This window comes from Ctenopharyngodon idella, chromosome 13 (assembly GCF_019924925.1).
Source record: "Ctenopharyngodon idella isolate HZGC_01 chromosome 13, HZGC01, whole genome shotgun sequence".
NCBI classification, from domain to species: domain Eukaryota; kingdom Metazoa; phylum Chordata; class Actinopteri; order Cypriniformes; family Xenocyprididae; genus Ctenopharyngodon; species Ctenopharyngodon idella.
Window position 1 is genome coordinate 12,158,634 of NC_067232.1, and position 23,027 is coordinate 12,181,660.

General features: G+C 37.9%; 1 protein-coding gene and 1 long non-coding RNA gene across 29 annotated transcripts in view; one reads left to right on the forward strand and one right to left on the reverse strand.

Annotated features, from left to right (window-relative positions):
- Positions 1 to 12,492, forward strand: part of pax2a (paired box 2a) — a 28,283-nt gene extending 15,791 nt beyond the window's left edge. For 11 of the 28 annotated variants that reach the window (XM_051917355.1, XM_051917361.1, XM_051917357.1 and 8 more), the window contains 4 exons: positions 5,065 to 5,274; positions 7,414 to 7,515; positions 9,957 to 10,043; positions 10,394 to 12,492. In XM_051917355.1, coding sequence (XP_051773315.1) covers positions 5,065 to 5,274; positions 7,414 to 7,515; positions 9,957 to 10,043; positions 10,394 to 10,515 — 521 coding nt within the window. In that variant the 3' untranslated portion in view covers positions 10,516 to 12,492. Of the gene's footprint in view, positions 1 to 5,064; positions 5,275 to 7,413; positions 7,516 to 9,956; positions 10,044 to 10,374 lie in introns of all 28 variants that reach the window. The other 17 variants (XM_051917369.1, XM_051917371.1, XM_051917375.1 and 14 more) reach the window with 3 other exon arrangements.
- On the reverse strand, positions 2 to 22,501 carry LOC127525109 (uncharacterized). Its single transcript, XR_007933258.1, has 4 exons — positions 22,392 to 22,501; positions 19,722 to 19,781; positions 5,320 to 5,412; positions 2 to 4,860 (listed from the first exon to the last, which is right to left on the reverse strand). It is a non-coding gene; the product is annotated as an uncharacterized LOC127525109 (long non-coding RNA).
- Positions 22,502 to 23,027: the final 526 nt, after the last annotated feature.

Here is a 23,027-nt window from a genome sequence, read left to right on the forward strand (position 1 = left end):
TTAGAATACTGGCAGGACATTCATATTCTAGTCTATGTGAGTGTTTTATGTGGTAAAGTGAGCTTTATAAGTTGAGCGGACAGGTGAGAGTGGAATGTGACATGTTGATCTAAAGTGGATGGATTAGTGCTGCCTGCTCTGAGGGGCCGTGTAAGAGAGAGGCGATCGAAACAGACAGGCGCTGCTACTTGCATGCAAGACCCAAACATTCAAAGTGATTATGGGAAATTGTCGGCCAATGTCACTGTGCAAAAACCGTTGGATTGTTTTACCACTTTTTCCATTGTGTCCTGAAAGGTTTTCTTCAGCTTATAGTTCTCAGAAAGAAATATGGTGGTCTAGCATGGTTTGGCCTTTATTGTTGCAACGTTTTTGTTTTTTTCTTGTGGTATGCGGTGGTTAATGTCAGCCTGGCTAATTGAAAGATTGTTTCATTGTTGCGGCTGTTATTACCTCAGAGAAGGTTAAGTTTACTGATAGCCAACTGTCGGGCTGAGATTAATACGCTGAGCTTTTAATAAAATTCACATAATTATGCAGGAGCCATCAAAGCCAATGAGTTCTGTGTGGGCGGAGGACAGGATGATTGAAAATTGCTGTGCCCCCTTCTCAAATGATAGCTGGATAATGTTATGTGAAAAGAAAGGGCTTTTTTCCCCCCTCTGTAATATGTGGGAGGTAGAGTTCCCTCCAGAAAGTTGGGCCTCTGGAGAAGAAAGGTGTGTTTTTGTCCTTTGTATGAAAGCAGTCTCGGTCTAGGGAGCACCCTCATGGCAGGTGGCCTTTCTTGCACCTGGGACGGGACACACCGGGGGTCTTAGTGCAGACCACCTCTTGCTTCTGGTAGAGCATAGGAACGGCCCTGGTAGAGAGATTTTCAAAAGTTTTTATTGTTGTTAATGATTTCAAAACAGTGTTGGTTTATGCATGCATGATGATAATACCTACCCCTGGCATGCTAAATTCAGCATTTTCTGAAAAAATAAAATACAGTTGTAATTATATTCTAAAGCTCTTTCAGAATGTCTAGCCTCAAATGACATTTCTTGAGAGTCTTATATATTAACTGTTCCATGTCGTATTCTAAATGACTTTTGGCAGTAATAACTTCATTTATTAAAAAAAAAAAAAAAGCAAGAAAAGCAGTTCAAAGATGCAATAACGTAATGTTATGGTGTACTCGCATGTGATAAACTGGAAATAAGAATAAGGACAGAGTTAAAGGAGGTGCTAAATTACCCTACGCATTTACACTGAGAACCAATTCTGAATAAATTACTCCCTCTCATTGGATAGAGCTGGAGATTATGCTCATTCCCAGCAATGTTTTCCTGAGCCAATTAAAATTCACGCTGCCATTGATCTTGTTGATTTTATGTCGTGCGATTTGCATAATCTATTAAAGATGAATGATTAATGAACTCTTCATTACAAAACAGAAATTGGAATTTTAAGGGCACTACGAGGCATAGGAGATGAGTTTTTTGTGTTAACTGTTTACCCAATTAGTTTTAGGGGTTACTGCTCTGTACCGAAAGTCTTAAAGAAAAAGCAGTTTTAAAATAGCTTATGTATTTGATTGAAATCTATAATGTTGGATGAAATCTAACAAAAATAAAAATAAACAGATAAATAAAACTTGGAGTAAAGTACATTCCTTTAAATAATGGAATAGATGCATACTTAAAAATATATAAATACATTTATAAATAAATATTATTCATTTATAAATAATACTATAAAATCCCAGAAAGTACAGATGATAGAGTTATATGAGGGACTAACCTGTGCTTCTCTTGGCATCAGGGGCAGTACTTGCCCAATGAGTCAAGCACATTCCACACTTTCATGTATTAACTGTAGTAGAGGGGGGAAAAACAATGGCATGATTTATTCAAACTGCAGTAAAAAGTCTGGATGCTGTCCAGATATGACTAGCCTTTTAAAAAAGCCGTTTGCACATACCTTCACAATGAATGACTAGTGCAGATTCTTAAGCACTGTTCCTGCCGAGCCATATAATGGAAGTCTTCCTGGTGCCAGTAGGATGGTACCGTGTAAATGGGCACCCCTCCGACCCGCTGAAAACCTGAGCAGGTGCTGAAGGGATCCCCCTTGTTCCAAATCTCTTCAGAGAGATGGAAGGAGGGGAGGGGAAAAGGAGGAAAAAAAAAAAAACTGAGAGCCCGGGCCTGAAAGCAACAGAGCTCCATGTCTGAAAAAAAAAAAAAAAAAAAAACAAGCTAGAAAAGTAAGAAAGAAAAGCAGCATACGCAGGCAGAGTGAAAGAAAAGACTGCTTTGTGTCGGCTTATGCTGCTGATGAACTCCGGCTGAAATATATCCGACAGAGAGCCATTTTTTAAGTGTGGCCCGCTATTCTCCAGTGAGCAGCAAACAACACGCTGCTGGCTAGACTGAGGAACCTGATGTGTGGCCCAGTGACAAACTGCCTCTGTCTTGAGTCACCAGAAGCCCCGGCAGGCCCTAGAGCCCAAATTAATGTTTATTTCAGCCTCACAATAGCACACTAACCTTTGAGCACACATTTGATAATGAATAACTTTAGGAACTTATATTGGGGATTAAAGCAATTTGGCCATCCAGACATTACATTGCTGTAATTGATCGGGGGGAAGCAGTCTGTTTTTCCTTGTGAGAAAGTGTTGAAAATTGAGGTCAAAGATTTCAGTACTGTTACAAAACACGAAGGTGTCCGTTAAATACAAGTTTTTTTATTTTAATCTCCAAGGCAGGTGACTTTGCTGGAGCTGTTGGGTTTTAAAAAAAGGAAGTCATTCCTGTCTCTCTCTTTCTGCACCCATTTAAAACCATGCATTCGTGAGAGCGAGACAGACGTAGAGAACTCTATAGCTCTGGTTCATGTTGAGATGTGATGCGCCTCCACATAGACCAGTGTTTATCTTCTATCTCTGTAATCAGGAGGTTGACAGCCTTCCTTTTTGCAGGTCTTGCTTGTTTCCAGGACAATAAGCAACAGCACCTCTGATTAGTTTCAGAGTTCAGTGATCTTGAACACTGGGCTTCGGTCAGTGTAGCGAACACCCTTGTCTGCTTTACAGCGGCAAAGCAGAGGCCGTGAAAAAGCGAGGCCTAATTCCTCAGACAGCCTCTCTTCCTTTTCTCCTTTATTGGCCTCTAAGGTTTTTTATTTTTGAAGTTAGGCTATCATCTTCCTCTTTGAAATATAGTCATCTAACACATCTGTATGTGTCTCTCAATTAAAAAAAAACACCATGTTTATCCTGCTCCTGCTGTATGAAGATTCGGCTGCGAGTCCCAGAACTATGCAGGAAAGAAAATTCTGCCATTGATTTGTGTGGGAAAGAGGCCAGTTAAGTTGCCTGATTTCCTGGCGTTAGGTCAGAACGGGTTGTCAGGGTTGCATCTGACAACAAGGAGGCCTTATCTTAATGAGCGACTCTCCGCACATAGCTCGGTTGTAAAACAACAATAGTTGGGAAACAGCTAATGAGGCTATCATGAAGCTGTGAGAGCCCTCCCCACAGACCATGTTAACAGCAGAGGATGTTAAAGAGGATGAGTGGAGAGAGAGATGAAGACAGAACTCACATTGATTGCTTGAGCTGCAGTGGCAAACCCGCTAAGATGAAAAATGCCAAACCTCATCAGCCAAATGATATTAAGGCCGGCGATGCAAAGAGGCCATGTCGCGATTTGCAGGCTTTTTTGGAGATGCGACTCTTACCTTCGAACCTTAGGGAAATTTCTCTGTATTTGAGCTTGATTGATCTGTGAGCCATGCTGCTGTTTGCTGATGCTATTCTAGAGATATTGTTTGAAAGTGATTTACCTGTTTATATTTGCTCATTTTTAGCTCATTTGACGGATAAATAATTCCAATCAGGTTTGTATAAAAATGTAGCTTTATTTAGATTCAGATATAAAACTAAAGTTGATAGAAGACTGTGAAAGTCTCTTCAATTATGGAGCAAATTATATGTTGCTTTCCATTCTGAGGGAAAAATAGATAGAAAAAAAACAATGGAACCAAAGATTTCTCCAATGTGTTTACAAGAAAAATTATGTTTTCACTTCTAATCTATTCTGTTCATAAGTGTGAGTAAGCAGGGCCCAAAACTAAGACTCTCAAAGTGGGTAGTTTTGTCAAATAAATATAACTAGCCCCCTGGGCTGTAACTTTTCTTGGAATTCTAAAAAAAAATATTTTTGATATCGCAAAATATGGAATATTGTGATATTCTGAATATTTTTTTTGTTCTCTCAAATGGAATCAAAGAGATTCAAGATAAAAAAAAAATAAATCCGTGGCTGTTCCATCTATAACAATGTTTACATCAACAAAAAATGTCCACAATAAAACTGGATCTATTTTTTTGATCTATTTTAAATTTATGTTGCATATCCTGAATTTGTAGAGATACATTCCAGGCACCAAGCCACCATAAGTAATAAAATATCAATCCTAATGTTTTTGTGAGAGGTGATGTTTCACTGAGAGTTGCTGAGAATACTGAAAAACAGAAATAAATAATTATTTTGTCAAATAGTTTTACAGAAACAATGCAAAATATAGTCTAATGATAAAATATATAGCCCACAAATATGTGTGGCAAAAGTTTTAAAGCATCTTTGATGTAATTATGTGTGGATCTGTCTTTGCACATAAAACCCACACACAGCACAAGCACACAGTAACATTTCCCGGCTTACCATGACCAAATCCCCTCGTGCGTGTAGAAATGTTGTTTTCTGAGCGTGTGCCTCTGGAGGCTCTGTTAAAACTCCTGAACACACCCAAGGAACTGAGTCAGAACACCACAGCAGTCGGAACTTCACATAAATTCTTCTTTTCCTCCTAAACGCAATGTAGCATTACAACAACACCAAACACTGTCAGCCAAACTTCATTTTCCTTTTCTTTTACTGCTCCCATTCAGTACTTCCATCTGTCATGATTCTTTTTTTTTTCTTTCTTTTTTTTTTGCTGAGTGCGAGTGATTGTGCATTGTCTGATTGTGTGTGTGTGGCTTTTTTTTTTTTTTTTTTCTCCACCTGGCAGAGTCACATTCATCCTCCGCGTGTGTTAAGCAGGAGCCGCATGAGGCTTCCCTGGCTCCTTTCACCCCTTCCTCACTGGCAGTCTCGGGCCTAGCGGAACTGTTGCCCCTCCAGCCCAGCGTGTCAGTAGATGCCTCCACCCCCTGCTACGGTGCCTATGCCCATCATGCCCCCAGCTACAGCCAGTATGCAAGCCAGCCTATTATAGCAGGTACAGCCCTACAAAAAAAAGAAAAAAAAAAGAATAGAAACTTACCCAGCGCTGGTAAATGGGGGAAACAGCCAGAGGCGTCATGCATCTGTTTCTTTTTGAGAGGGCACCAATAGCAGTCCAAGGTCATTTGGTGCCCTACACATTACCAAAGGAAGAGAAAAACACTCCATAACTAATTTTTCATGTAAGTGTTACACTACCTTTAAAAATTTGGGGAGAGCAAGATATTTTTGAAAGAAATTAATACTTTTATTCAGCAAGTACGCATTATATTAATTAAAAGTGACAGTCTTTTGCGTTGTTACAAAAAAATTCTATTTCAAATAAATGTTTTTAATCATTAAAGAATCCTGAAAAATGTATCAGTTTCCAAAGAAATATTAAGCAGCACAAATATTTTCAACAGTGATAATCAGAAATGTTTCTTGAGCAGCAAACCAGCATATTAGAATGATTTCTGAAGGATCATGTGACACTGAAGACTGGAGTAAAGGCTGAAAATTCAGCTTTGTCATATGAATTAATTACATTTTAAAATATATTACAATCGAAAATAGTTTATTTAAGTTGTACTAATATTTCACAATATTACTATTTTACTGTATTTTTGATCAAATAAAATGTGGACTTGATGAGCATAAGAGACCTCTTTAAAAAACAGGTTGAAAGGAAAAAAAAACCCTACCAACCCCAAACTTTGAAAGGTAGTGTCTGTCTATACATAATTGATGTATACATTTATGTATAAAACTGCAACTAAATTTTTAAATATTTTTAAAAATCTACTGGGGCACATTCCATGGCGCTTCTGGAGACAGCTCCTGTCCTGTACTGTCCTGAGAAGTACTGCTAACACTTTTCTAGTCTTCAGTTCTCTGATTTTACTTTTTTTTTTTTTTTTTGAATGATTAGAAGTCTGTGCACTAGTATTTTTTAACATGCTTGTTAACGTGTGAGTGAGATTGTGTCTCTTGTGATACTCCATAAGCGCAAACTTCATTTATTTGCTTTGTGCTCATAATGACCAAAAACAAGACAACAACATGGCTATAATTTGCCTTCAGTTCCTGTAAATTAAACAAAAAGCACAATATCACATTAAAACACAAGTTTTCACATTGCTGTCTGTTTGACTGGCAGCTCTCTTGTTAGTAGCTGGACCGAGGGAATGCATCCCCCCCCTCCGACCCTTAATGGTCCCCTTTCAAACAATGATGCGGGTCCTCACAAGGGCCCAGTCGGGACTGACGAAGGCCTACGTGCTCTAAAGTTTGAGCCAGCACATCCAGCAGGATTGCTAGCTGTCACCTCCAATTACAGAACTGAATATGGAGGCAATGTGCGCTCTGCACTCTCGTGATGTTTTGGGCTTTTTAGCAGCAGCAATGCCACCAGCAGGCCGAGGGCATTCTGTGCTTCTCTCTGTTGAGCAATTTAAAACACTTCAGTCAAAACAGGCCAGCAGCGCCACTCTGTGTAATAGAGGATGTTAAAAGGCCGAGTGACCTAGAAGAGGAAAAAAAGCAGTGAAGGTGTTTTTAGCTTCTGCAGGGTCAACAGTTTTTCATGTTGTGAATTTAAGGAAAGGTGAACTTTACCCAATGCATGATTGGCATGTGGGTTTTCTAGTTATTTGTCTACAACAAATAAGCTTGAGTTGACTTTTTAGATTTTCAGAGAAAATGGTTACAGGGGTTGTGATTAAAAAACAAATATGTTTGAGTATTATTGTTACTGATGTGCATGGTGTAACACTTTAAGTAGTTTATTGCTTTGGGCACTTTTCCACTATATTCTATGCATCATACATTTTAATGTGCCAAAATATGTGGTGTTCACTTGATCTTTTTTTACAGCAAATAAAAAAGAAACTCTATACAAATACTAGATATATGGTGGTTATTAATTTAAAAAAATATTAAATTCTGCCTAACTTCCCTCATTAGTGTAGTAGTTAAACTTTTTAATTTATTATTATTATTATTATTATTATTATTATTATTATTATTTTAAAGATTTTAGGATAATCATATATTTATCACCCTTTGGTCACTTATAGCCCATTTATTTATTTATTTATTTATTTATTTTTTGTGATGTGGATTGTGCACTTACAAATTTTGACTTTCTTTACAGGTCGAGACATGGCAAGCACAACCCTACCAGGGTACCCACCTCACGTTCCCCCTACTGGGCAGGGCAGCTACCCCACCTCTACACTTGCTGGAATGGTCCCTGGTAAGTGTAATTACTATTTTTACGAGGGTGTTAATTTTAAGAGAGCTCGTAATATTTTCAGGAAATGGTTCTCTGCAACTGATCATCTTCAGGAAACCTGAGGTCATGCTAAGCCAACCTGAATTTGCACTTCTGCATCTTGAAAATAAAAAAACTAGTTATATATATATATATATATAAATCATGCATTAGTATTCAATTATCACTGTCCCAAAGCTTCTTTTTTATGTTTTAAAAGCTTGAATATATTAGTGTAGAATGCCAGGTAACATTTTCAGAATGAGAGTTAAAGAGAAGTGACACAAAAGCTACAAGCATATTGCCCATGACATTTCTGGTGATGCTAATGTTTATTAAACAGGATAATATTAATGAGGAGCATAATATTAATGAGGATAAGATTAATGAGGAGCCATAATTGCAAGATGAGGAGCCAGAATTGCAGTCTAACTAAAGACAACGACAGGCATTGTGAATCTCGATCTCGACTCGTCAATAACCCGAGTAGGAGTCTCAGCTTATCGGCTGCTGAGGAGAAAATTAGCGCCTCTCAATAAGTGATCAGGGACATAAGTGCGGGATATAGGACAGTTCCTCTCAGTTCCACTCGGGTTCCAGTGCTCATTACGCCCCTCCCTCCCTCTCCCCAACCGTTCGACGCTCTCACAGGCCATCGATAAACACAGCTTTCTCCACCCCTGCCTCCAGTGCTGCAGAGCGTATCTCTTTTCCCCTCTACTTAACCTGCAGTTCAGGTTCACAGCAAACAGTTAAGGGTCACAAAACAGCGGGCGGGAAGGCCTGTAAATATTTAAATCACTATCTCTCAGAGGGACCTGACTTGAGTTTCACTGCCAGGACAGGATGCAATCTGGCAGCAAGAACTGTGCCCTCTCCCCAAACAGCACAAACACACACATGCGTATGCAAACGGACAGGCTGAGAGATGCCGCAGAGAAGTTGGAAAGGTGTAAATGCAATTGTACGCGGAGCCAGGGGATAACATCAGCGCTCACAAAGTCGGACTCGTAGAGCCCGAGCACAAACATGCAGTGTGCGAAAATTGGAAAACAAATATTTTACATCAGACACAGAGAGGGATTCTTCTCTCGGTCACCGTTGAGTGCCTCAGATAGATTCAAGTCTGTCTTGGGCTTCCACGGCCCACAAACATGAATGGTTCGCAGGGGCAAATTTAATTCAGTGACAGGATTCATTTGCTGGGCAAACATATCTTTACAGGTACATCAAATATGTTTTCATCAAAGATTCATTTTCATTGGTCACACAGGCTGAGAAATCCTCTTAAATCCTAGAGCCATGGGTTTTGTGTGCACTTCCATTCATCTGGCCCTCGAACGACTAAGATTTAGTGACAGACCCCAAACACTGTTAAAGCAAAAGCCATTCCTCACCAGCTTCATATAAAACCCAGCCTTTATTGTCTCATAAAAGAAAGAAACGTGGGGGACCAACAGCATTGCTCACTGACATGGACAGGGCCGCTTCCTGAAAGTCGAATTCGGCCGTATAAAAAGGGGCGAGTGTGTGCGAGAACGAATCCATTGGGGAGGTTTTTTGAAGCCGGGCTTTGGTGCGGCCAAAGAAAAGAGAATCTTAAGAGCGCAACAGCAGAATCAAAGAAAAGAAACTTCAAAACCCAGCTCAGGATTAATGTAACAAATTCAGCCAAAATGGCCGAGCACCAGGGCGTAGGAAAGAGGACAGGGCGAGCCATCTGCTAGCTAGAGCGGTGAAACAATGCCAGTTCCTTTAGTTCTGATGTGCTGAACTAATGTGATGCAATATTTCAAATACAACATTACTGTAATTCAGCTAAGCTCAATTGACAGCTACTTGTCCTTCCTTTTCTTTAAAATAAAACAAAAAAAATGTTAGATTTTTCATTATTAGAGTAAGAACATGAAAATACTATCTCAGTCTTTCAAATTTTCTCATTTAATTCAATGTGTTTACTTGCTGTTTCTTTGTAATTATGTGTGAAATTTACAAGCAATTTCCAAGTAAAACGTAAATCCTACACCAAATCTTTTTCAGTGTACAGTGAGGCACATACAAGGGGGCAAAAATCTGTAAATGTTAAAATACTCACTGTTTCAATAGCCATAAACATTGATTTTCATGTTACGTCATAATCTCTAAAACCCTAAAACAACAAAAAAGATTATTTGAACAGCTTTACAGCTCAAATAATACAAGTTTTCACAAAATAATTAATTTAAGTGCTTTTATGAAATTATAAAATGCTTTTTTTTTTTTTCTTTCCATAAATTGGCACCATTTACTTTCAACATACAGTAAATTCCTCAGCGTAACCTTGATTATACCACAAATGCTAACAGTTGAGCTTAACTCATACCAAACCCAGGAATATACACCATTTGCTTTATTGCTAACCTGTCATTTGTGTTTGATTTTAGGAAGCGACTTTTCAGGAAATCCCTACTCTCACCCGCAGTACACAACTTACAATGAAGCTTGGCGGTTCAGCAACCCCGCGTTATTAAGTGAGTATTAACCCTTTTTGCTTATCCCTTATGGGATTAGTCGCTTTAAAGTGGGATTAATATAATCACATTTTACAATGACATTATTTGCATACAGCTTTACTAAACTAGCTACAGTTTTATTTCTCTTTTTGATTAGCAAGGTCATAACACACTGCATCTCTAAATTAAGACGCATATAAGCCCTTCGCAAGTGTTTTTGTGTGTGCCAAGGTTTCACAACGTAATAGAATAGTTTGATTGTATTTTACATAAGCAAAATCATTAGGAGTGGGCGTAAGTGTTGCTCTTGCTGTGGTTTCAAACGCTCCGCTCTTCTGTTAACTTCCAGGTTCCCCTTATTATTATAGTGCCGCATCCCGGGGCTCCGCCCCTCCCACTGCTGCCACTGCCTATGACCGCCACTAGTTACCATGGCAACCCAATCAAACTGCAGGACCATGGCCGCGGCCTCCATATCGTACCAGTCTGAATGGCGCTAAGGTCAGAGGGATTGAAGATGGCTACGCGGTCTTCAGTTTCATGGGGCCGAGATCGGATTAGGAGGGTCAAGCAACAGCGGGTCCCCCCCCCCCCCCCTCACATCGACTATACCCCCACCCCCCCCACGCAACATCAACACTAAGGCTCTCATTCTCTAAATCACTGAACAATGACTGAACTCTTTCCTGAAAGACTTTGAAAGATTCTACAAAAATATATATATTATACAAGATATAAAACAAGATGAACCGTGTGAAGAAATACGAAGTAACAATTGATGTGTTGTTGTTTTTTTTTTGTTTTTTTTCTCTCTTTAAATCAATCAATACATTCCTTTACATACTGTATTTAGTATCACTAACAGATCACACACACAAGGTTGCCTGAGGCCTTTAAAGTAATTTGCCCATGTCCTACACCATCTCACTAGTGTCTTACCTCTCACGGACAGAACAGCGACGTGTCAGCTGAGCAGAAACCTGCATTATTGCTCCATTTTCTGTCAAACAGACAAGTGTAACAGTCTTAGAAGCCATCTCTGACTCGTGGTATGAAATTACTAACATTTTCTGTGATACACAATCAAAATGGGGGAAAAGAAAACAGAAAAAAAAAAAAGATAAAAACAGGTCAGACACTGAAGAAGTTAACTGTTGCTGTAAATGACCTGAAAAGAAAACCGTATATTAAATTATTGTTTTGGTTTAGCTGATGGTTTGTGTGCGTGTGTGCATTTGTGTGTGTCATACCTTTTCGGGATATTCCATTTTATCATCATGTGTAATCTCCAATATCATGATCGGTGCCGCTCTTTTCTCGTTTGCACTATTTTGCATTACTGGATTTATAAGTACAAATGAATTGCAATTATCTTCGACAGTTTGTCAGAATACATGTTACATTTAAGCAAAAAGGTCTACTCCAATTGACAAAGTAACAGCAACACTGGACAAAAATTCACTTGCTATATGTTAGAAACTAGTATATGCCTTTTTTGTCCTTCCGTGTGGATCATAAATGATTCCTTAAACTTCAAGAACCATTTTTGTATCGTGTAACTGAGACAGAACGACTGGCTCAGTACCAAAGTAATCATTAGCAGTCAATTGTACAACAAGTTCAACAAATGCCTTACAGCTTTTTTTAATTTAATTTTTTTTATGGTTTGGCTATGGTCCTGAGAGGTAGACATGCATGTAACCCCTCTGTGTGGTCGAACAAACGTTTCACCAAATGTTAACTGAGGATAGAAATGGAAAACGGTCCATCCATACGCTCCTGGAAATGTAAAGTGAATGTACTTTATACCACGTTTGCCAAAGACTTAGTTTGATATTTAATATTTTATTTGCTGTATCTGTCAATAAAACAGTATTATGTTTTAATAGTAGTCAAAACTGATTGTATGTGGTAATGTTGAACAAAAAGGAAAAGATCCATCTTAGGCCCACAGCAATGTACACAGAAAAGGTGAATTCTGTTACTTAAAGGTATGTCATTTGCAACAAACTGCTGCTTTGTAGAATGATTTGTGTATAATGTGAAAACAGTTCTTCTATGTATATAAGATCATCTACATCTCACCATTGCAGTATCGTACTAATTTACTGATTCCATTTGTAGATATGAGAATTGAAAGAAAAAGAAAAAAAGATTGACATTACATTTGTGTCTTAAATGTGTTGTGCTTTGCAGAGACGCACAACAAAAAGTTTGAAACCCGACCTGCGTCGTTCGGTGGGTTTCAGATGCTATCACCACATGTGCGGCTGTTTGTATGTTTTGTTTCGGTTCACATTTACTTAACTTGTTCATACTGTTTAAGTCTCTATGCAAATCAAGTAAAATGGTATTCTGTATTCTCCTTTATTACTGCGTTCAATTTTACCCTTCATTTTAAATGATCCCTAAATCCTGTACAGAGGATAAGCCTGTAGCAATGAACAAATACATTTCACATGCCTGGTTTTGTGGATTGTTTTTGTACTTTGAACCTTCCTGTACAATTCAAGATGGAGTTAAACAAGACATCAGAATTCTGAAGCTTTTATTGCAAATATTAGGTTAAAGTTATTTTACTACCAGACCAGATGATTCAAAATTCTAAGCATGCTAAGGAAAAAAAAAATCACAACAACTACAACTGTACATAAATGTACACACAGAACAACCACAAGTTCTATTTCACACAATAGGAAAAAAAATATTTGGGTCTCCTTTTTTATCATTCCACAATTTCCAGCTATTAAGTCCCGCATAAAACATGGAAACATGTTCTTGACAGAATTCTTCATTTTAAAACAAGCCCACAGCAGCAGAGCAGGAAGGGGAGATGGTTCTCCTTACATTAAAATAATGCAAAATATGTACTACAACAAAATTTGTTGCAAGCATAAAAAGAATTTCCGATGAAAATATGTAACAAAAAGCGACATGGCCTTAGCCATCACTTTATTCCACCTCTGTCCAGTTCTTCTTTTTTTTTTTTTGTGCATATGAGAAATAAATTTTTTGTATGTCAGCCTGTGACCGTAGTGGTGATTATTAACCCTTTCATGAAAGAGTCATTCAGAGTTCAAGGACACTCCAACCTGTGAGACATTCGGTTTGTATAAATGCTAGTTATGAAAATATCACATCTGAAATTTGTCCAGTAAATAAATGTACTCATTGGCTGAGTGTTTAAACAAGTGAGGCTATAAGATAGAAAAGTAAATAATCAAATATTTAACGAACCATACTATAAAATATGTGGTGTGTGTATATGTTGATTTTAATTAAAATATTTTATCGTGTTTTATTTATAAATTGTAATATAAAATTATACATATGTATATAAATTATACATATATTTAAAAAATGAATATTACATATATAGTAGTTGAAAATGTGCTGATATATGTAATATTGTTTTAAAAATATGTACACAAATTATTTAATTAAAATCAACACATACATACATACACATATATATATATATATATATATATATATATATATATATACACACACATCTCAGAGTTAAACTGTGTCAGAAAAAAATTAATCTTAATTATGTCAGATAACACTTAAGCAAAACATGTTCAGGTCAAAGTGTCTGAATAATTTTTGTTTCCAAATTTTTATCAATTTTACTGGTAGTCCACTGTATGAAGAATTTTAGGGTATAATATGTCACAGTTTACTTTATTTTGCTATCCTCACTTACATAAATGAACTATAGTGTCCTGCACCCACTAGTAAAAATATATCAAAAATATCAAAAATGTCTGAATAATTTTTGGTTTGACTGTACATTTATTTATGTATATTCCTTCATATTCATAGTTATTAACAAAACCAAAACTCATTATGGACCTTCATGCCATTGCAAAGGGGACACAAGAGGTTGTTCAGGGCTTAACGAGACAGTGGGACGCAAAAATAAAAGAAGTTCAAGCAAGGAAGAATAAGAGCAAAGACTCTCTTAGCGAGAGTGAAAGTGTAAGCAGGAAAAAGGAACAGTGGAGGAACGGAAGCAGAGAGGAGTCGTCACAGTGAGGGTGTAAAACAGTGTGGACTATTTAATGATGCATTGGGTTCCCTCCGCAGCTGACTGCTGCCTGCAGCAGCTCTCCTCCAGCACGAGCAGACAATCCTACCCTGCTGTAATTCAATTTTTCTGCCTATTGTTTATTTCATGGCTCCCCTGTGAAGCATCAAAAGCTGCTGTTCTGTCAGCCTCTTACTGTCGTATATGTTTGTCATTCAGCCCTTGTTAAAATAACGAAAAAGGCCTGCCTCTGTTCTTCCCCCAGCTGAGAATTCCCAGTGGTAAAATTATTCCATTTAGATGGAAACTTTTTTGTCACTCCCCTGTCTAAATTGGCATATCTGCTTCTTTTGCTGGAACCAATAAACTGTGAACCCGGATGCATCTGTCAATCAGGCTCATCTTTACTTTAGCATGCCAGATGACAACAGGGGAGATGGAGAAAAAAAGCAGCAGAATGGAATCAGCTGATTGGCTCTCATCAGCAAGGCATTACAAAAAGCACCTGTCATCCTCTCGGCTCCTCAAACACTGCGAGGGGCCCAAGCTCAGTACTACTGGAGACAACTATACAAACAAATGCATGACGGTTTAGTCTCATTCTCAAATGAATTTCAAGGTTATGTGAACTACTTTTGGAAAGTGAACTTTACATTGCAGTTTATAGATTTGGAATATTATTAGGATATTATTAGGATACTGTGCACTTTTTTGGGAACTTATAAGATAAATAAAAACACATTCTCACAGTATTATAAACTTTAACTCTCAGTCCTAAATACAAACTAATTGTTAATCTACTTAAAAGAAACTCTATGTATGCTACAGAAACGCACATCATGTGAGCCCTATTCCAATTATCTGACAACCCAGGACTGCAGTATGACTGTATTACACTGGTTTTACAAGAATAACCTGATCACTGACATAGAAACATACACATTACCAAGAAACAGGCCAGCGTGACATCGCCTGCATCTCATCAAGCATTAGTCACATTGGTAATCGCACGGAAAATGTGTCCATGTAGTTCTATGTAAATGTCCTACAAACAATAAAGATTTGTAGACACATTATTCATAAGAAATGGGAAAATGTCGGTTGTTTTCTGAGGCTTGAATGGGGAGAAAACGGCATCATCTGTCATGGGGTGTCACACTGGAGAGAGAAGGAGCACCAGAGGAGTTGCACTGGACAGCACTCACTGTTAAGTCCTGTCAGCCGTCTATGTGCTCGTCATCATCACTGCTGTCATATTTGATGCTGGGGAGGGGAAAGGCCAACCTGGGGCTGTCAATCAAATCCACCTCATTAGGGACACCGCTAATTATGAAATTTTCTACGATGTCTGGGAATGGACTATTTCTTAGGTACTGTATATCATCAAGACAGTGTAGTTTGTGAGATGACAAGAACTTATTTTCCATGATACTTAAGAAAAGGGTGTAAATTAAAATATCTATGAAATGAACACAGGCCAGCAAAGAATCTGAGCACGCAAAACTGTGGATAAATCAGGCTGCAAATCTTTTAAATATAAAAAATCTGATGTCTGGGACTATTTGCTCTGCCTGTATTTTATTTTTATTTATGTTTTACATGCCCTGTTCCTATCTGAAACATCTGTGAGTTTCTTCTGGATAGTTGTGCATCTTGTCATGAGTGCCTTGTACCATATCTGGGGGAAACATTTTATATGGTAACACTTTAAAATAAGGTCTCATTTGTTAACATTAGTTAATGTATTAACTAACATGAACTAACAATGAACAATACATTTGTTACAGTATTTATTACAGTATTTATTAATCTTTTGTAATGTTAATAAAAATCAGTTTTTAATTTTACATTTACATTTTAATTTTACATTTAAAGGGTTAGTTCACCCAAAAATGAAAATAATGTAGTACTCACCTTTATGTCGCTCTACACCCGTAAGAACGACATAAATGGATCTTGGATAAAAATAAATGGAAATGGATCTTTATGGATCCAGCTCCGAAGCAGTGTTTTGAAATCACCCATCACTAGATACTGTTGAAAAGTCGTTATTTTGTTTTTTTGGCACACAAAAAGTAAAAAAGTATCGTCGCTTTATGATATTAAGGTTGAACCACTGTACTCACATGTACTGTTTTAAATATGTTTTGAGTACCTTTATGGATCTTGAGAGGTGCAGTAACATTGCTGGCAAAGGAGGCCTCACTTAGCCATCGGATTTCACCAAAAATATCTTAATTTGTGTTTCGAAGATGAGCGAAGGTCTTACGGTTGTGGAACGACATGAGGGTGAGTAATTAATGACATTATTTTCATTTTTGGGTGAACTAACCCTTTAAGTATTGAGTAATATTAAGTAACTACATGTACTGACTAAAAGGGTTAGGATTAGGGTTTGGTTTGGTTTGGTTTAAGGTTAGTTGCATGTAATTATTACTATAGTAACTGCATGTAACATATGACACTGTAAAATAAACATATAAACATACTAACATATGTAACAATGACACTGTAAAATAAAGTGTTACCTAAAAATCCAGCTGTTCATTGTTTGTTCATGTTAGTTCACAGTGCATTAACTAATGTTAACAAATACAACATTTGATATCCATAATGTATTATGTTGAAATTAACATTAACTAAGATTAATAAATGCTGTAGAAGTATTGTTCATTCTTAGTTCATGTTAACTAAAGTAATTAACTAATGTTAACTAATGAAACCTTATTGTATAGTGTTACCATATCTGTGTATTTCACAGATTCCACAGATTTCCCCCACAAAAAAAAGTCAGCAAAAAGGTCTGAATTAAGTTAAGTCAAATGTATTTGTATAGCGCTTTTCACAATACACATTGTTTCAAAGCAGCTCTACATAAAACCATGATATTAGTGTTTATATTATCTTTATAGTCATATTTAGCAGATTAGAGCTGGGCGGTAATATAGTTTACATTTACATTAAAACACATCAAGCAGTTAAGATATGCTATAGTATATATATATATATATATATATATATATATATAGTGTATATGACATACTTATATATCCAATTTCATAGACGGGCGATAATATGGTTACATTTTGTGAAAAAAAAAAAAAAATGAAGCAGTTGAGATTTGCTATATACTGTATCAACTTGACATGAGAGTACTGTACAGTACTGTACTGTATGTATGCGGATAAAGTTGGATTTATATTTAATTTATATAAAGAGCTGTGTGATAAAACAGTTTACATTTTGCGACAATATAAACAATTACGCAGCCGAGATTTGCTATATATTGCTTAACGTGAGTGTACTGTATCAAAGACTTTAGTGCCAGGTTTTACAGACAAAGCTTAAGCCTAGTCCCCAGACTAAAAGGCAAGTTTGAGCTGGTTTAACTGAAAGCAACTTGAACTGATGCACACCAGTAATGTTTTTTATTTTTAAGGAATATTATAAAAGCTACATAAAAGTCCTAATTTAACTAAGGCCTAGTCCTGGCTTAGTCTAAGCCCTGTCTGTGAAACCAGGCCTGGATGTACAAAGACTCATTTTACTTATGAACGAGGAGAAAGTGCAATGCGCAATATGGCGGAATAAGTCCCGCCTTCTAAATAGAAGAGCCAATCGCCAGTTGGTAAAGTCATTGTGTCACTGCAGCTGCCGTTAGAAGCTCCGGTTGCTGTAAGAACAGTCAGCGCTCTTAGGACTGCACATGTGCATTGGCAGATCTAGCCTGAAATATAAATTTTTTAAATGCTATTCGAGCATAGGAAATATGATTTACGGGACAGTTCATATAAGCATTTGTTGCATTAGAAATATGTCATTTAAATGTGAGCTCGGCAAGCAGTTTTTGACAATTCAGGATTCCCCCATTCAAGTAGATATCACTTGGTCTTGGATAGCTGTCCGGAGGGATAGCAAAAATGGCCGCCAAATGAACAGACTTTCCTTGAAAGGGACTTTGACTGTATGTAGCAGGTATATAGGATGTACTACATATCCAACTTTTAATTAACCTAACCTTTCAATATGTATTTAACACTGAATTTCTTTACTGTGGAAATAATCAGAATGAAATAAAAACCTTTTCCCAGCATCATCTCTGTTGCGAGCACAGTGGCTTTGGCGCTCAGATGCTGTCTTGATGGCTGCGCTGTGATTATGAGGTCATTTTTACCCAAGCTGTGTGAGCTCATCCAAGAGACGGTTACATAAGTTGGTGAGCATCCTAATGAGCAAGCACTGATTGATTTAGCTTTGTAAAAAGCGCAGTGTGGGTGGCGCTGAGAGCTACCAGGTTCGGCCTTCGCACCAAACAATGGGGTGGTTTTATTAGTTGTATTATTAGCACAGGAATCTTACAGAAGCCCATCTGATCGGAGACCCTCTGCCTCCAAATCTGGCCACTTCCATCGGCAGCCAAATCTCATTTTCTTTCAACGGCTAAACGATCGTTTCTAATGGCCATTGTGTGCCACATTATGTAATTAAGCACTAACGCAATCTGCTTCTCCATGCAATTATGTCACCTAGCCTGTAAGGAAATGAGAAGTCAGAGCGCCTAGAGCATAGAGTTTTCCTTTGACCCGACCATCCAATCAAGTGGAGATCTTCTGAAAGCCGACAAAGACCCAACCTAAGGGAGTTTGTGTGTTTGCAACCCCAGGGCACCCTTAATGTTCGAGACAGAGGCTAAAACAACACACAATCCCGCCTTTACAGTCCTCAAGACTCCACGCCGAGGCTCATCTCGCCCGTTAAGTGTCTGAGTAGAGAAAGAGAGCAAGACAGAGACAGAGAAAAACAGAAAAAGGAGAGAAAGTGAAGAAGCACCAACCCCCATCGTCCCCCCTAACCCCAACCTCCCCCTGGCTCAGTGTTCCTCTCTATACCACCACCCCCTCCCCAACACCCAGTCACTGTCAGGCCAAACACATGATGAATTGCCCTGTCAACAGAATTCATTCAGGGACCAATTAATTCAGCAGAAATGAACTAGAGCCATCAGTCGCTGAAAAACTCAGTGCAAAGAGAGCAAAGTAGCTTACTTTGGAGAAGAGAGAGAGAGAGCCGGAGGAGGAAGCCACGGAGAGAAGGGAGAAAAAGAGCAAGCGAGAGAGGGAGAAAGAAAGAGAGAGTGCATGGTGGAAGTTAGTCTGACAGAAATTGGTCATTTAATGCTTTAGCGCACTGGAGACAGCCCCTGTCATAGAGAAAGGCATGGCAGGGCTCCCCTGGTGCTTTATTTATTAATTATCCAAAGCAGCGAGGGGCATTTAACTGTCTCACTCCAGGCCTGTCAACCCCATTTCTTGTCATTTCCTCTCCATAAACAGATCCTTTAACACTGCACTCAGGTTAATAGAATAGAATCCCACCCCATCGTTTTGAATACTATAAATACTCGTTTATTGGAAAATAGCCTCTGATTCGTTATATACGTATGTATGGCAACTTCCATATGGGCTGAAAAAGACTTTATGGAGGATACATGCTGACTGTTTCAATTTCGTGAATAATCACTGCTCTGGTAAAACAGCAGGAAATATACACATAGCAGTATGCCCACTTCTCTACTATATATAGTATGTGAAAAGCAGTCAAATGAGAAGTATGTCTGAATATGCAGTATTCATGAAACAATGGACAAAAAATACAATACTTACATACTGTACTGCTTCCACTGAGAAACTTCAGTATTCCATGAGGCCATGGAAGCGGAGGGGCTGTCGGATTCAAAAAGGCAGAAAACTGAGATAAGTGGCTCTTTACAATATATGCATCTGTTTAACATCACATAGTAAAATGGTTGTGATAAATGGATATTTGTGTCTATTCTAGATGTATTTATTATAAATGAGTTCAAATCTGATGCTTCAAAGTGATCCCAATTGTGCCATATAAATATGAATCTTTATTGTAAGAATATTTTTGCCTTTTGGAAAAAACAGAAAACAAACATGACGTCACCCAAACAAAGTATCCCTTAATGTCAAGTCAAACTTAAAGGGTTACTTCACACAAAAATGAAAATTACCCCATGATTTACTCAACCTCAAGCCATCCTAGGTGTATATGACTTTCTTCTTTCAGCCGAATACAATCGGAGATATATTAAATAACATCCTGACTTTCCAAGCTTTATAATGGCAGTAAATAGAGGATATTTTGAAGCCCAAAAAAGTGTATCCATCCATCATAAACGTACTCCACATGGCCTCCGGGGGTGAATAAAGGCCTTCTGAAGCGAAGCCAGGCATTTGTATAAGAAAAATATCCATATTTAAAACTTTAAAAACTAAAATAACTATCTTCCGGCAGACGGCCTACACAAGTCGACTTACGCCAAAAGAGTAACCCCTGACGTGATGTAGGAGTTTTGATTCAAACAAATAAGGATAGTCAACAAACCCAAGCTCGTCTTCTCTTTTATCAAAATCCTCCGACATTTCTCTTTAAAAATTCTCGTTTTAGTCTTCCAATTTGTGACCATTGTTTTGTTTTGCTCTATCCTCTGCGCTTCCGCGTTTGACAATGCGCCAGGTCAGGGGTTACTCTTTCACCATAAATCGATGCGTACGGCCGTCTTTTGGAAGCTAGATATTTTAGTTTATAAAGTTTTAAACATGGATATTTTTCTTACACAAACACTTTATTCACCCCCGGAGCCGTGTGAAGTACGTTCATGATGGATGTACTTTTTTGGACTTCAAAATATCATCCTCTATTCACTGCCATTATTAAGCCTGGAAGAGCCAGGACATTATTTAATATATCTCAGATTGTGTTCATCAGAAAGAAGAAAGTAATTTACACCTAGGATGGCTTGAGGGTGAGTAAAGCTTGCGGTAATTTTTATTTTCGGGTGGACCAATGACCAATAATATTTTTTGTTAAATATTTGAATGTTTATAGATGCACAATTTATGTATATACTACAACAAAACTCTGTGGCTGCATCTTTAATTACACATTATTATATGAATGTCACAAAAATAGTTAAAAGCTCATTTCCCCATAGTTAGGGAGTGAACAATTCACTTACTGAGTGATTCTGATTCGAACCGCTAACTTGAGCACAACTGAAGCTGTTTTGCAAATCTTCTTGATTGACTCATTAAAAAAAAGAACATAATCATAAGAGTAAATTGTTTGCAAATCAAACATCAAAGCTGCGTTCATGTTTGCATGCAACACTGGTACGCACTCAAACTACATAATATCTGATATAAATACTTATACAAGCACACAAAATTTTACTGACTGACGCCAGTGGTGATTTCACTCATTTTTATTTTTTGTCGCATTGGTGATCATTATAACCACAGTCTGAAGCCCTGTAATGTATTCATACTTTTCACCTGCAAACCTAAAGGACGCACTTCAAGAACAGTAAAGAAGGTACAGCTTATAATTGGTAGAAAATTTCAAATATTACATTTATTTAGTTAATCATACTGAATATGTGACTGAATGGAACAGCTAAATTGCATAATAACACATAAAATGCTAAATACATAAACAAAATTCAAAGTAGATCACGGCTTGATAACCCAGCTCAAATTTCTCCTCTCACGTTTTCTTTATCGTTATGCACATTTCCAAAATTCGATTAGAATTAATTAGTACCTATGGTATCTTGCCTATCAGAAAACATCATTACAGCACCAGATTAGTCCAAGATGGGCTCTGAAGCAGCCCAAACTAATTAAGGTTGTTGTGTGATTTTTGGCCTGGTGATCAAGAGACTGTTGCCTCATCCCATTGGTAATTATGATGTCCATATGGTCAATGCAAAGCTATCTAAGCATGGGAAATACTATCAGTGTGACGTGTTTGCCGTCAAGCCAAAAGTTTGTTCTTCCCCATTGTGGAGAGTCTGATCAGAAGCTGAATTATTGATGGGGCCCTTTCTCTAGCCGAAGGCACTGGGACTCATCTGTGGAACACCCCATCTCAACCAGCAGGAAGTGAAATTTGAGGCTTTTTCCACCGCCAGAATGAAAGCCCAGGTACCTTGGATGGACTTCCATAGCAGTCTCTTAGATGAAAAGATTGAGGACTGATCTGCCAAACAGTGGAGTCTATTTATTGCAGGTGTCCAATATGGAAGCACCACATGAGACTGTCTTATGGTTTATCTTCGCCATATGCAGAAGACGTTATTATAGTCGACTACATAGCGATTATCAGGAAAACAACAGCACGGGATCAAGTCATTTATGAGCTTAACACAGTAATTTGAGAAATTGCTTTTCCAGCAGAGTTCTCATCACAGAGAGTCTGATGTTGAGATCTGTCTGAACTCTAACTTCACTGGAACTTAACCAAAATACCTTATCGCAGATCAAATGATGAGTGATCACCCACGGCCTCTCCAATCTGAGTCTCAAGTCAGCACATTAGACCCAGTTGAATTCTGGCTCCTCTACAGTCCACTCTGCTGAAAAAAAACGCTATTTATCACACCTTCAGTAAACCTGATAGACAACAGAGGCATGCAAGCTGAGTGAATCTGACAAATGAAATAGAGAAACTAACCGAGAAGAAAGAAGGTGCTTAGGTAAACTGTCTTTGCTGAAGTGCGCCCCTGACTGCGGCTCACTTGCCGTGTTTAAAGTTGACTTGTTTTCTTAGGTAAGGTAAAGAGCCGGCGGATGAGTGTGTCAGTAACTAAATGCGAAGCACTGAGGCCTTGAGCGTGGGGATTGCTGACGGAGGGTGCATATCAGATTGACTCTAAGTGACTGGTAAATGGACGAACAAATAAACTGGCATGGGAAATTTGGAAGACACCAAAGATAAAGGCCTTGAAATATAAAACAATATGATATGTACAGTATGGATGTGGGCTTAATAATTCAATCTGCACACCATTCATTGATATAATATTTTAGTATTAATATAATGTTTTTTACTGAATTTAGCATAAAGTTCATGCTTAGCAAACAAGAAAACAAGACGCATGGCAT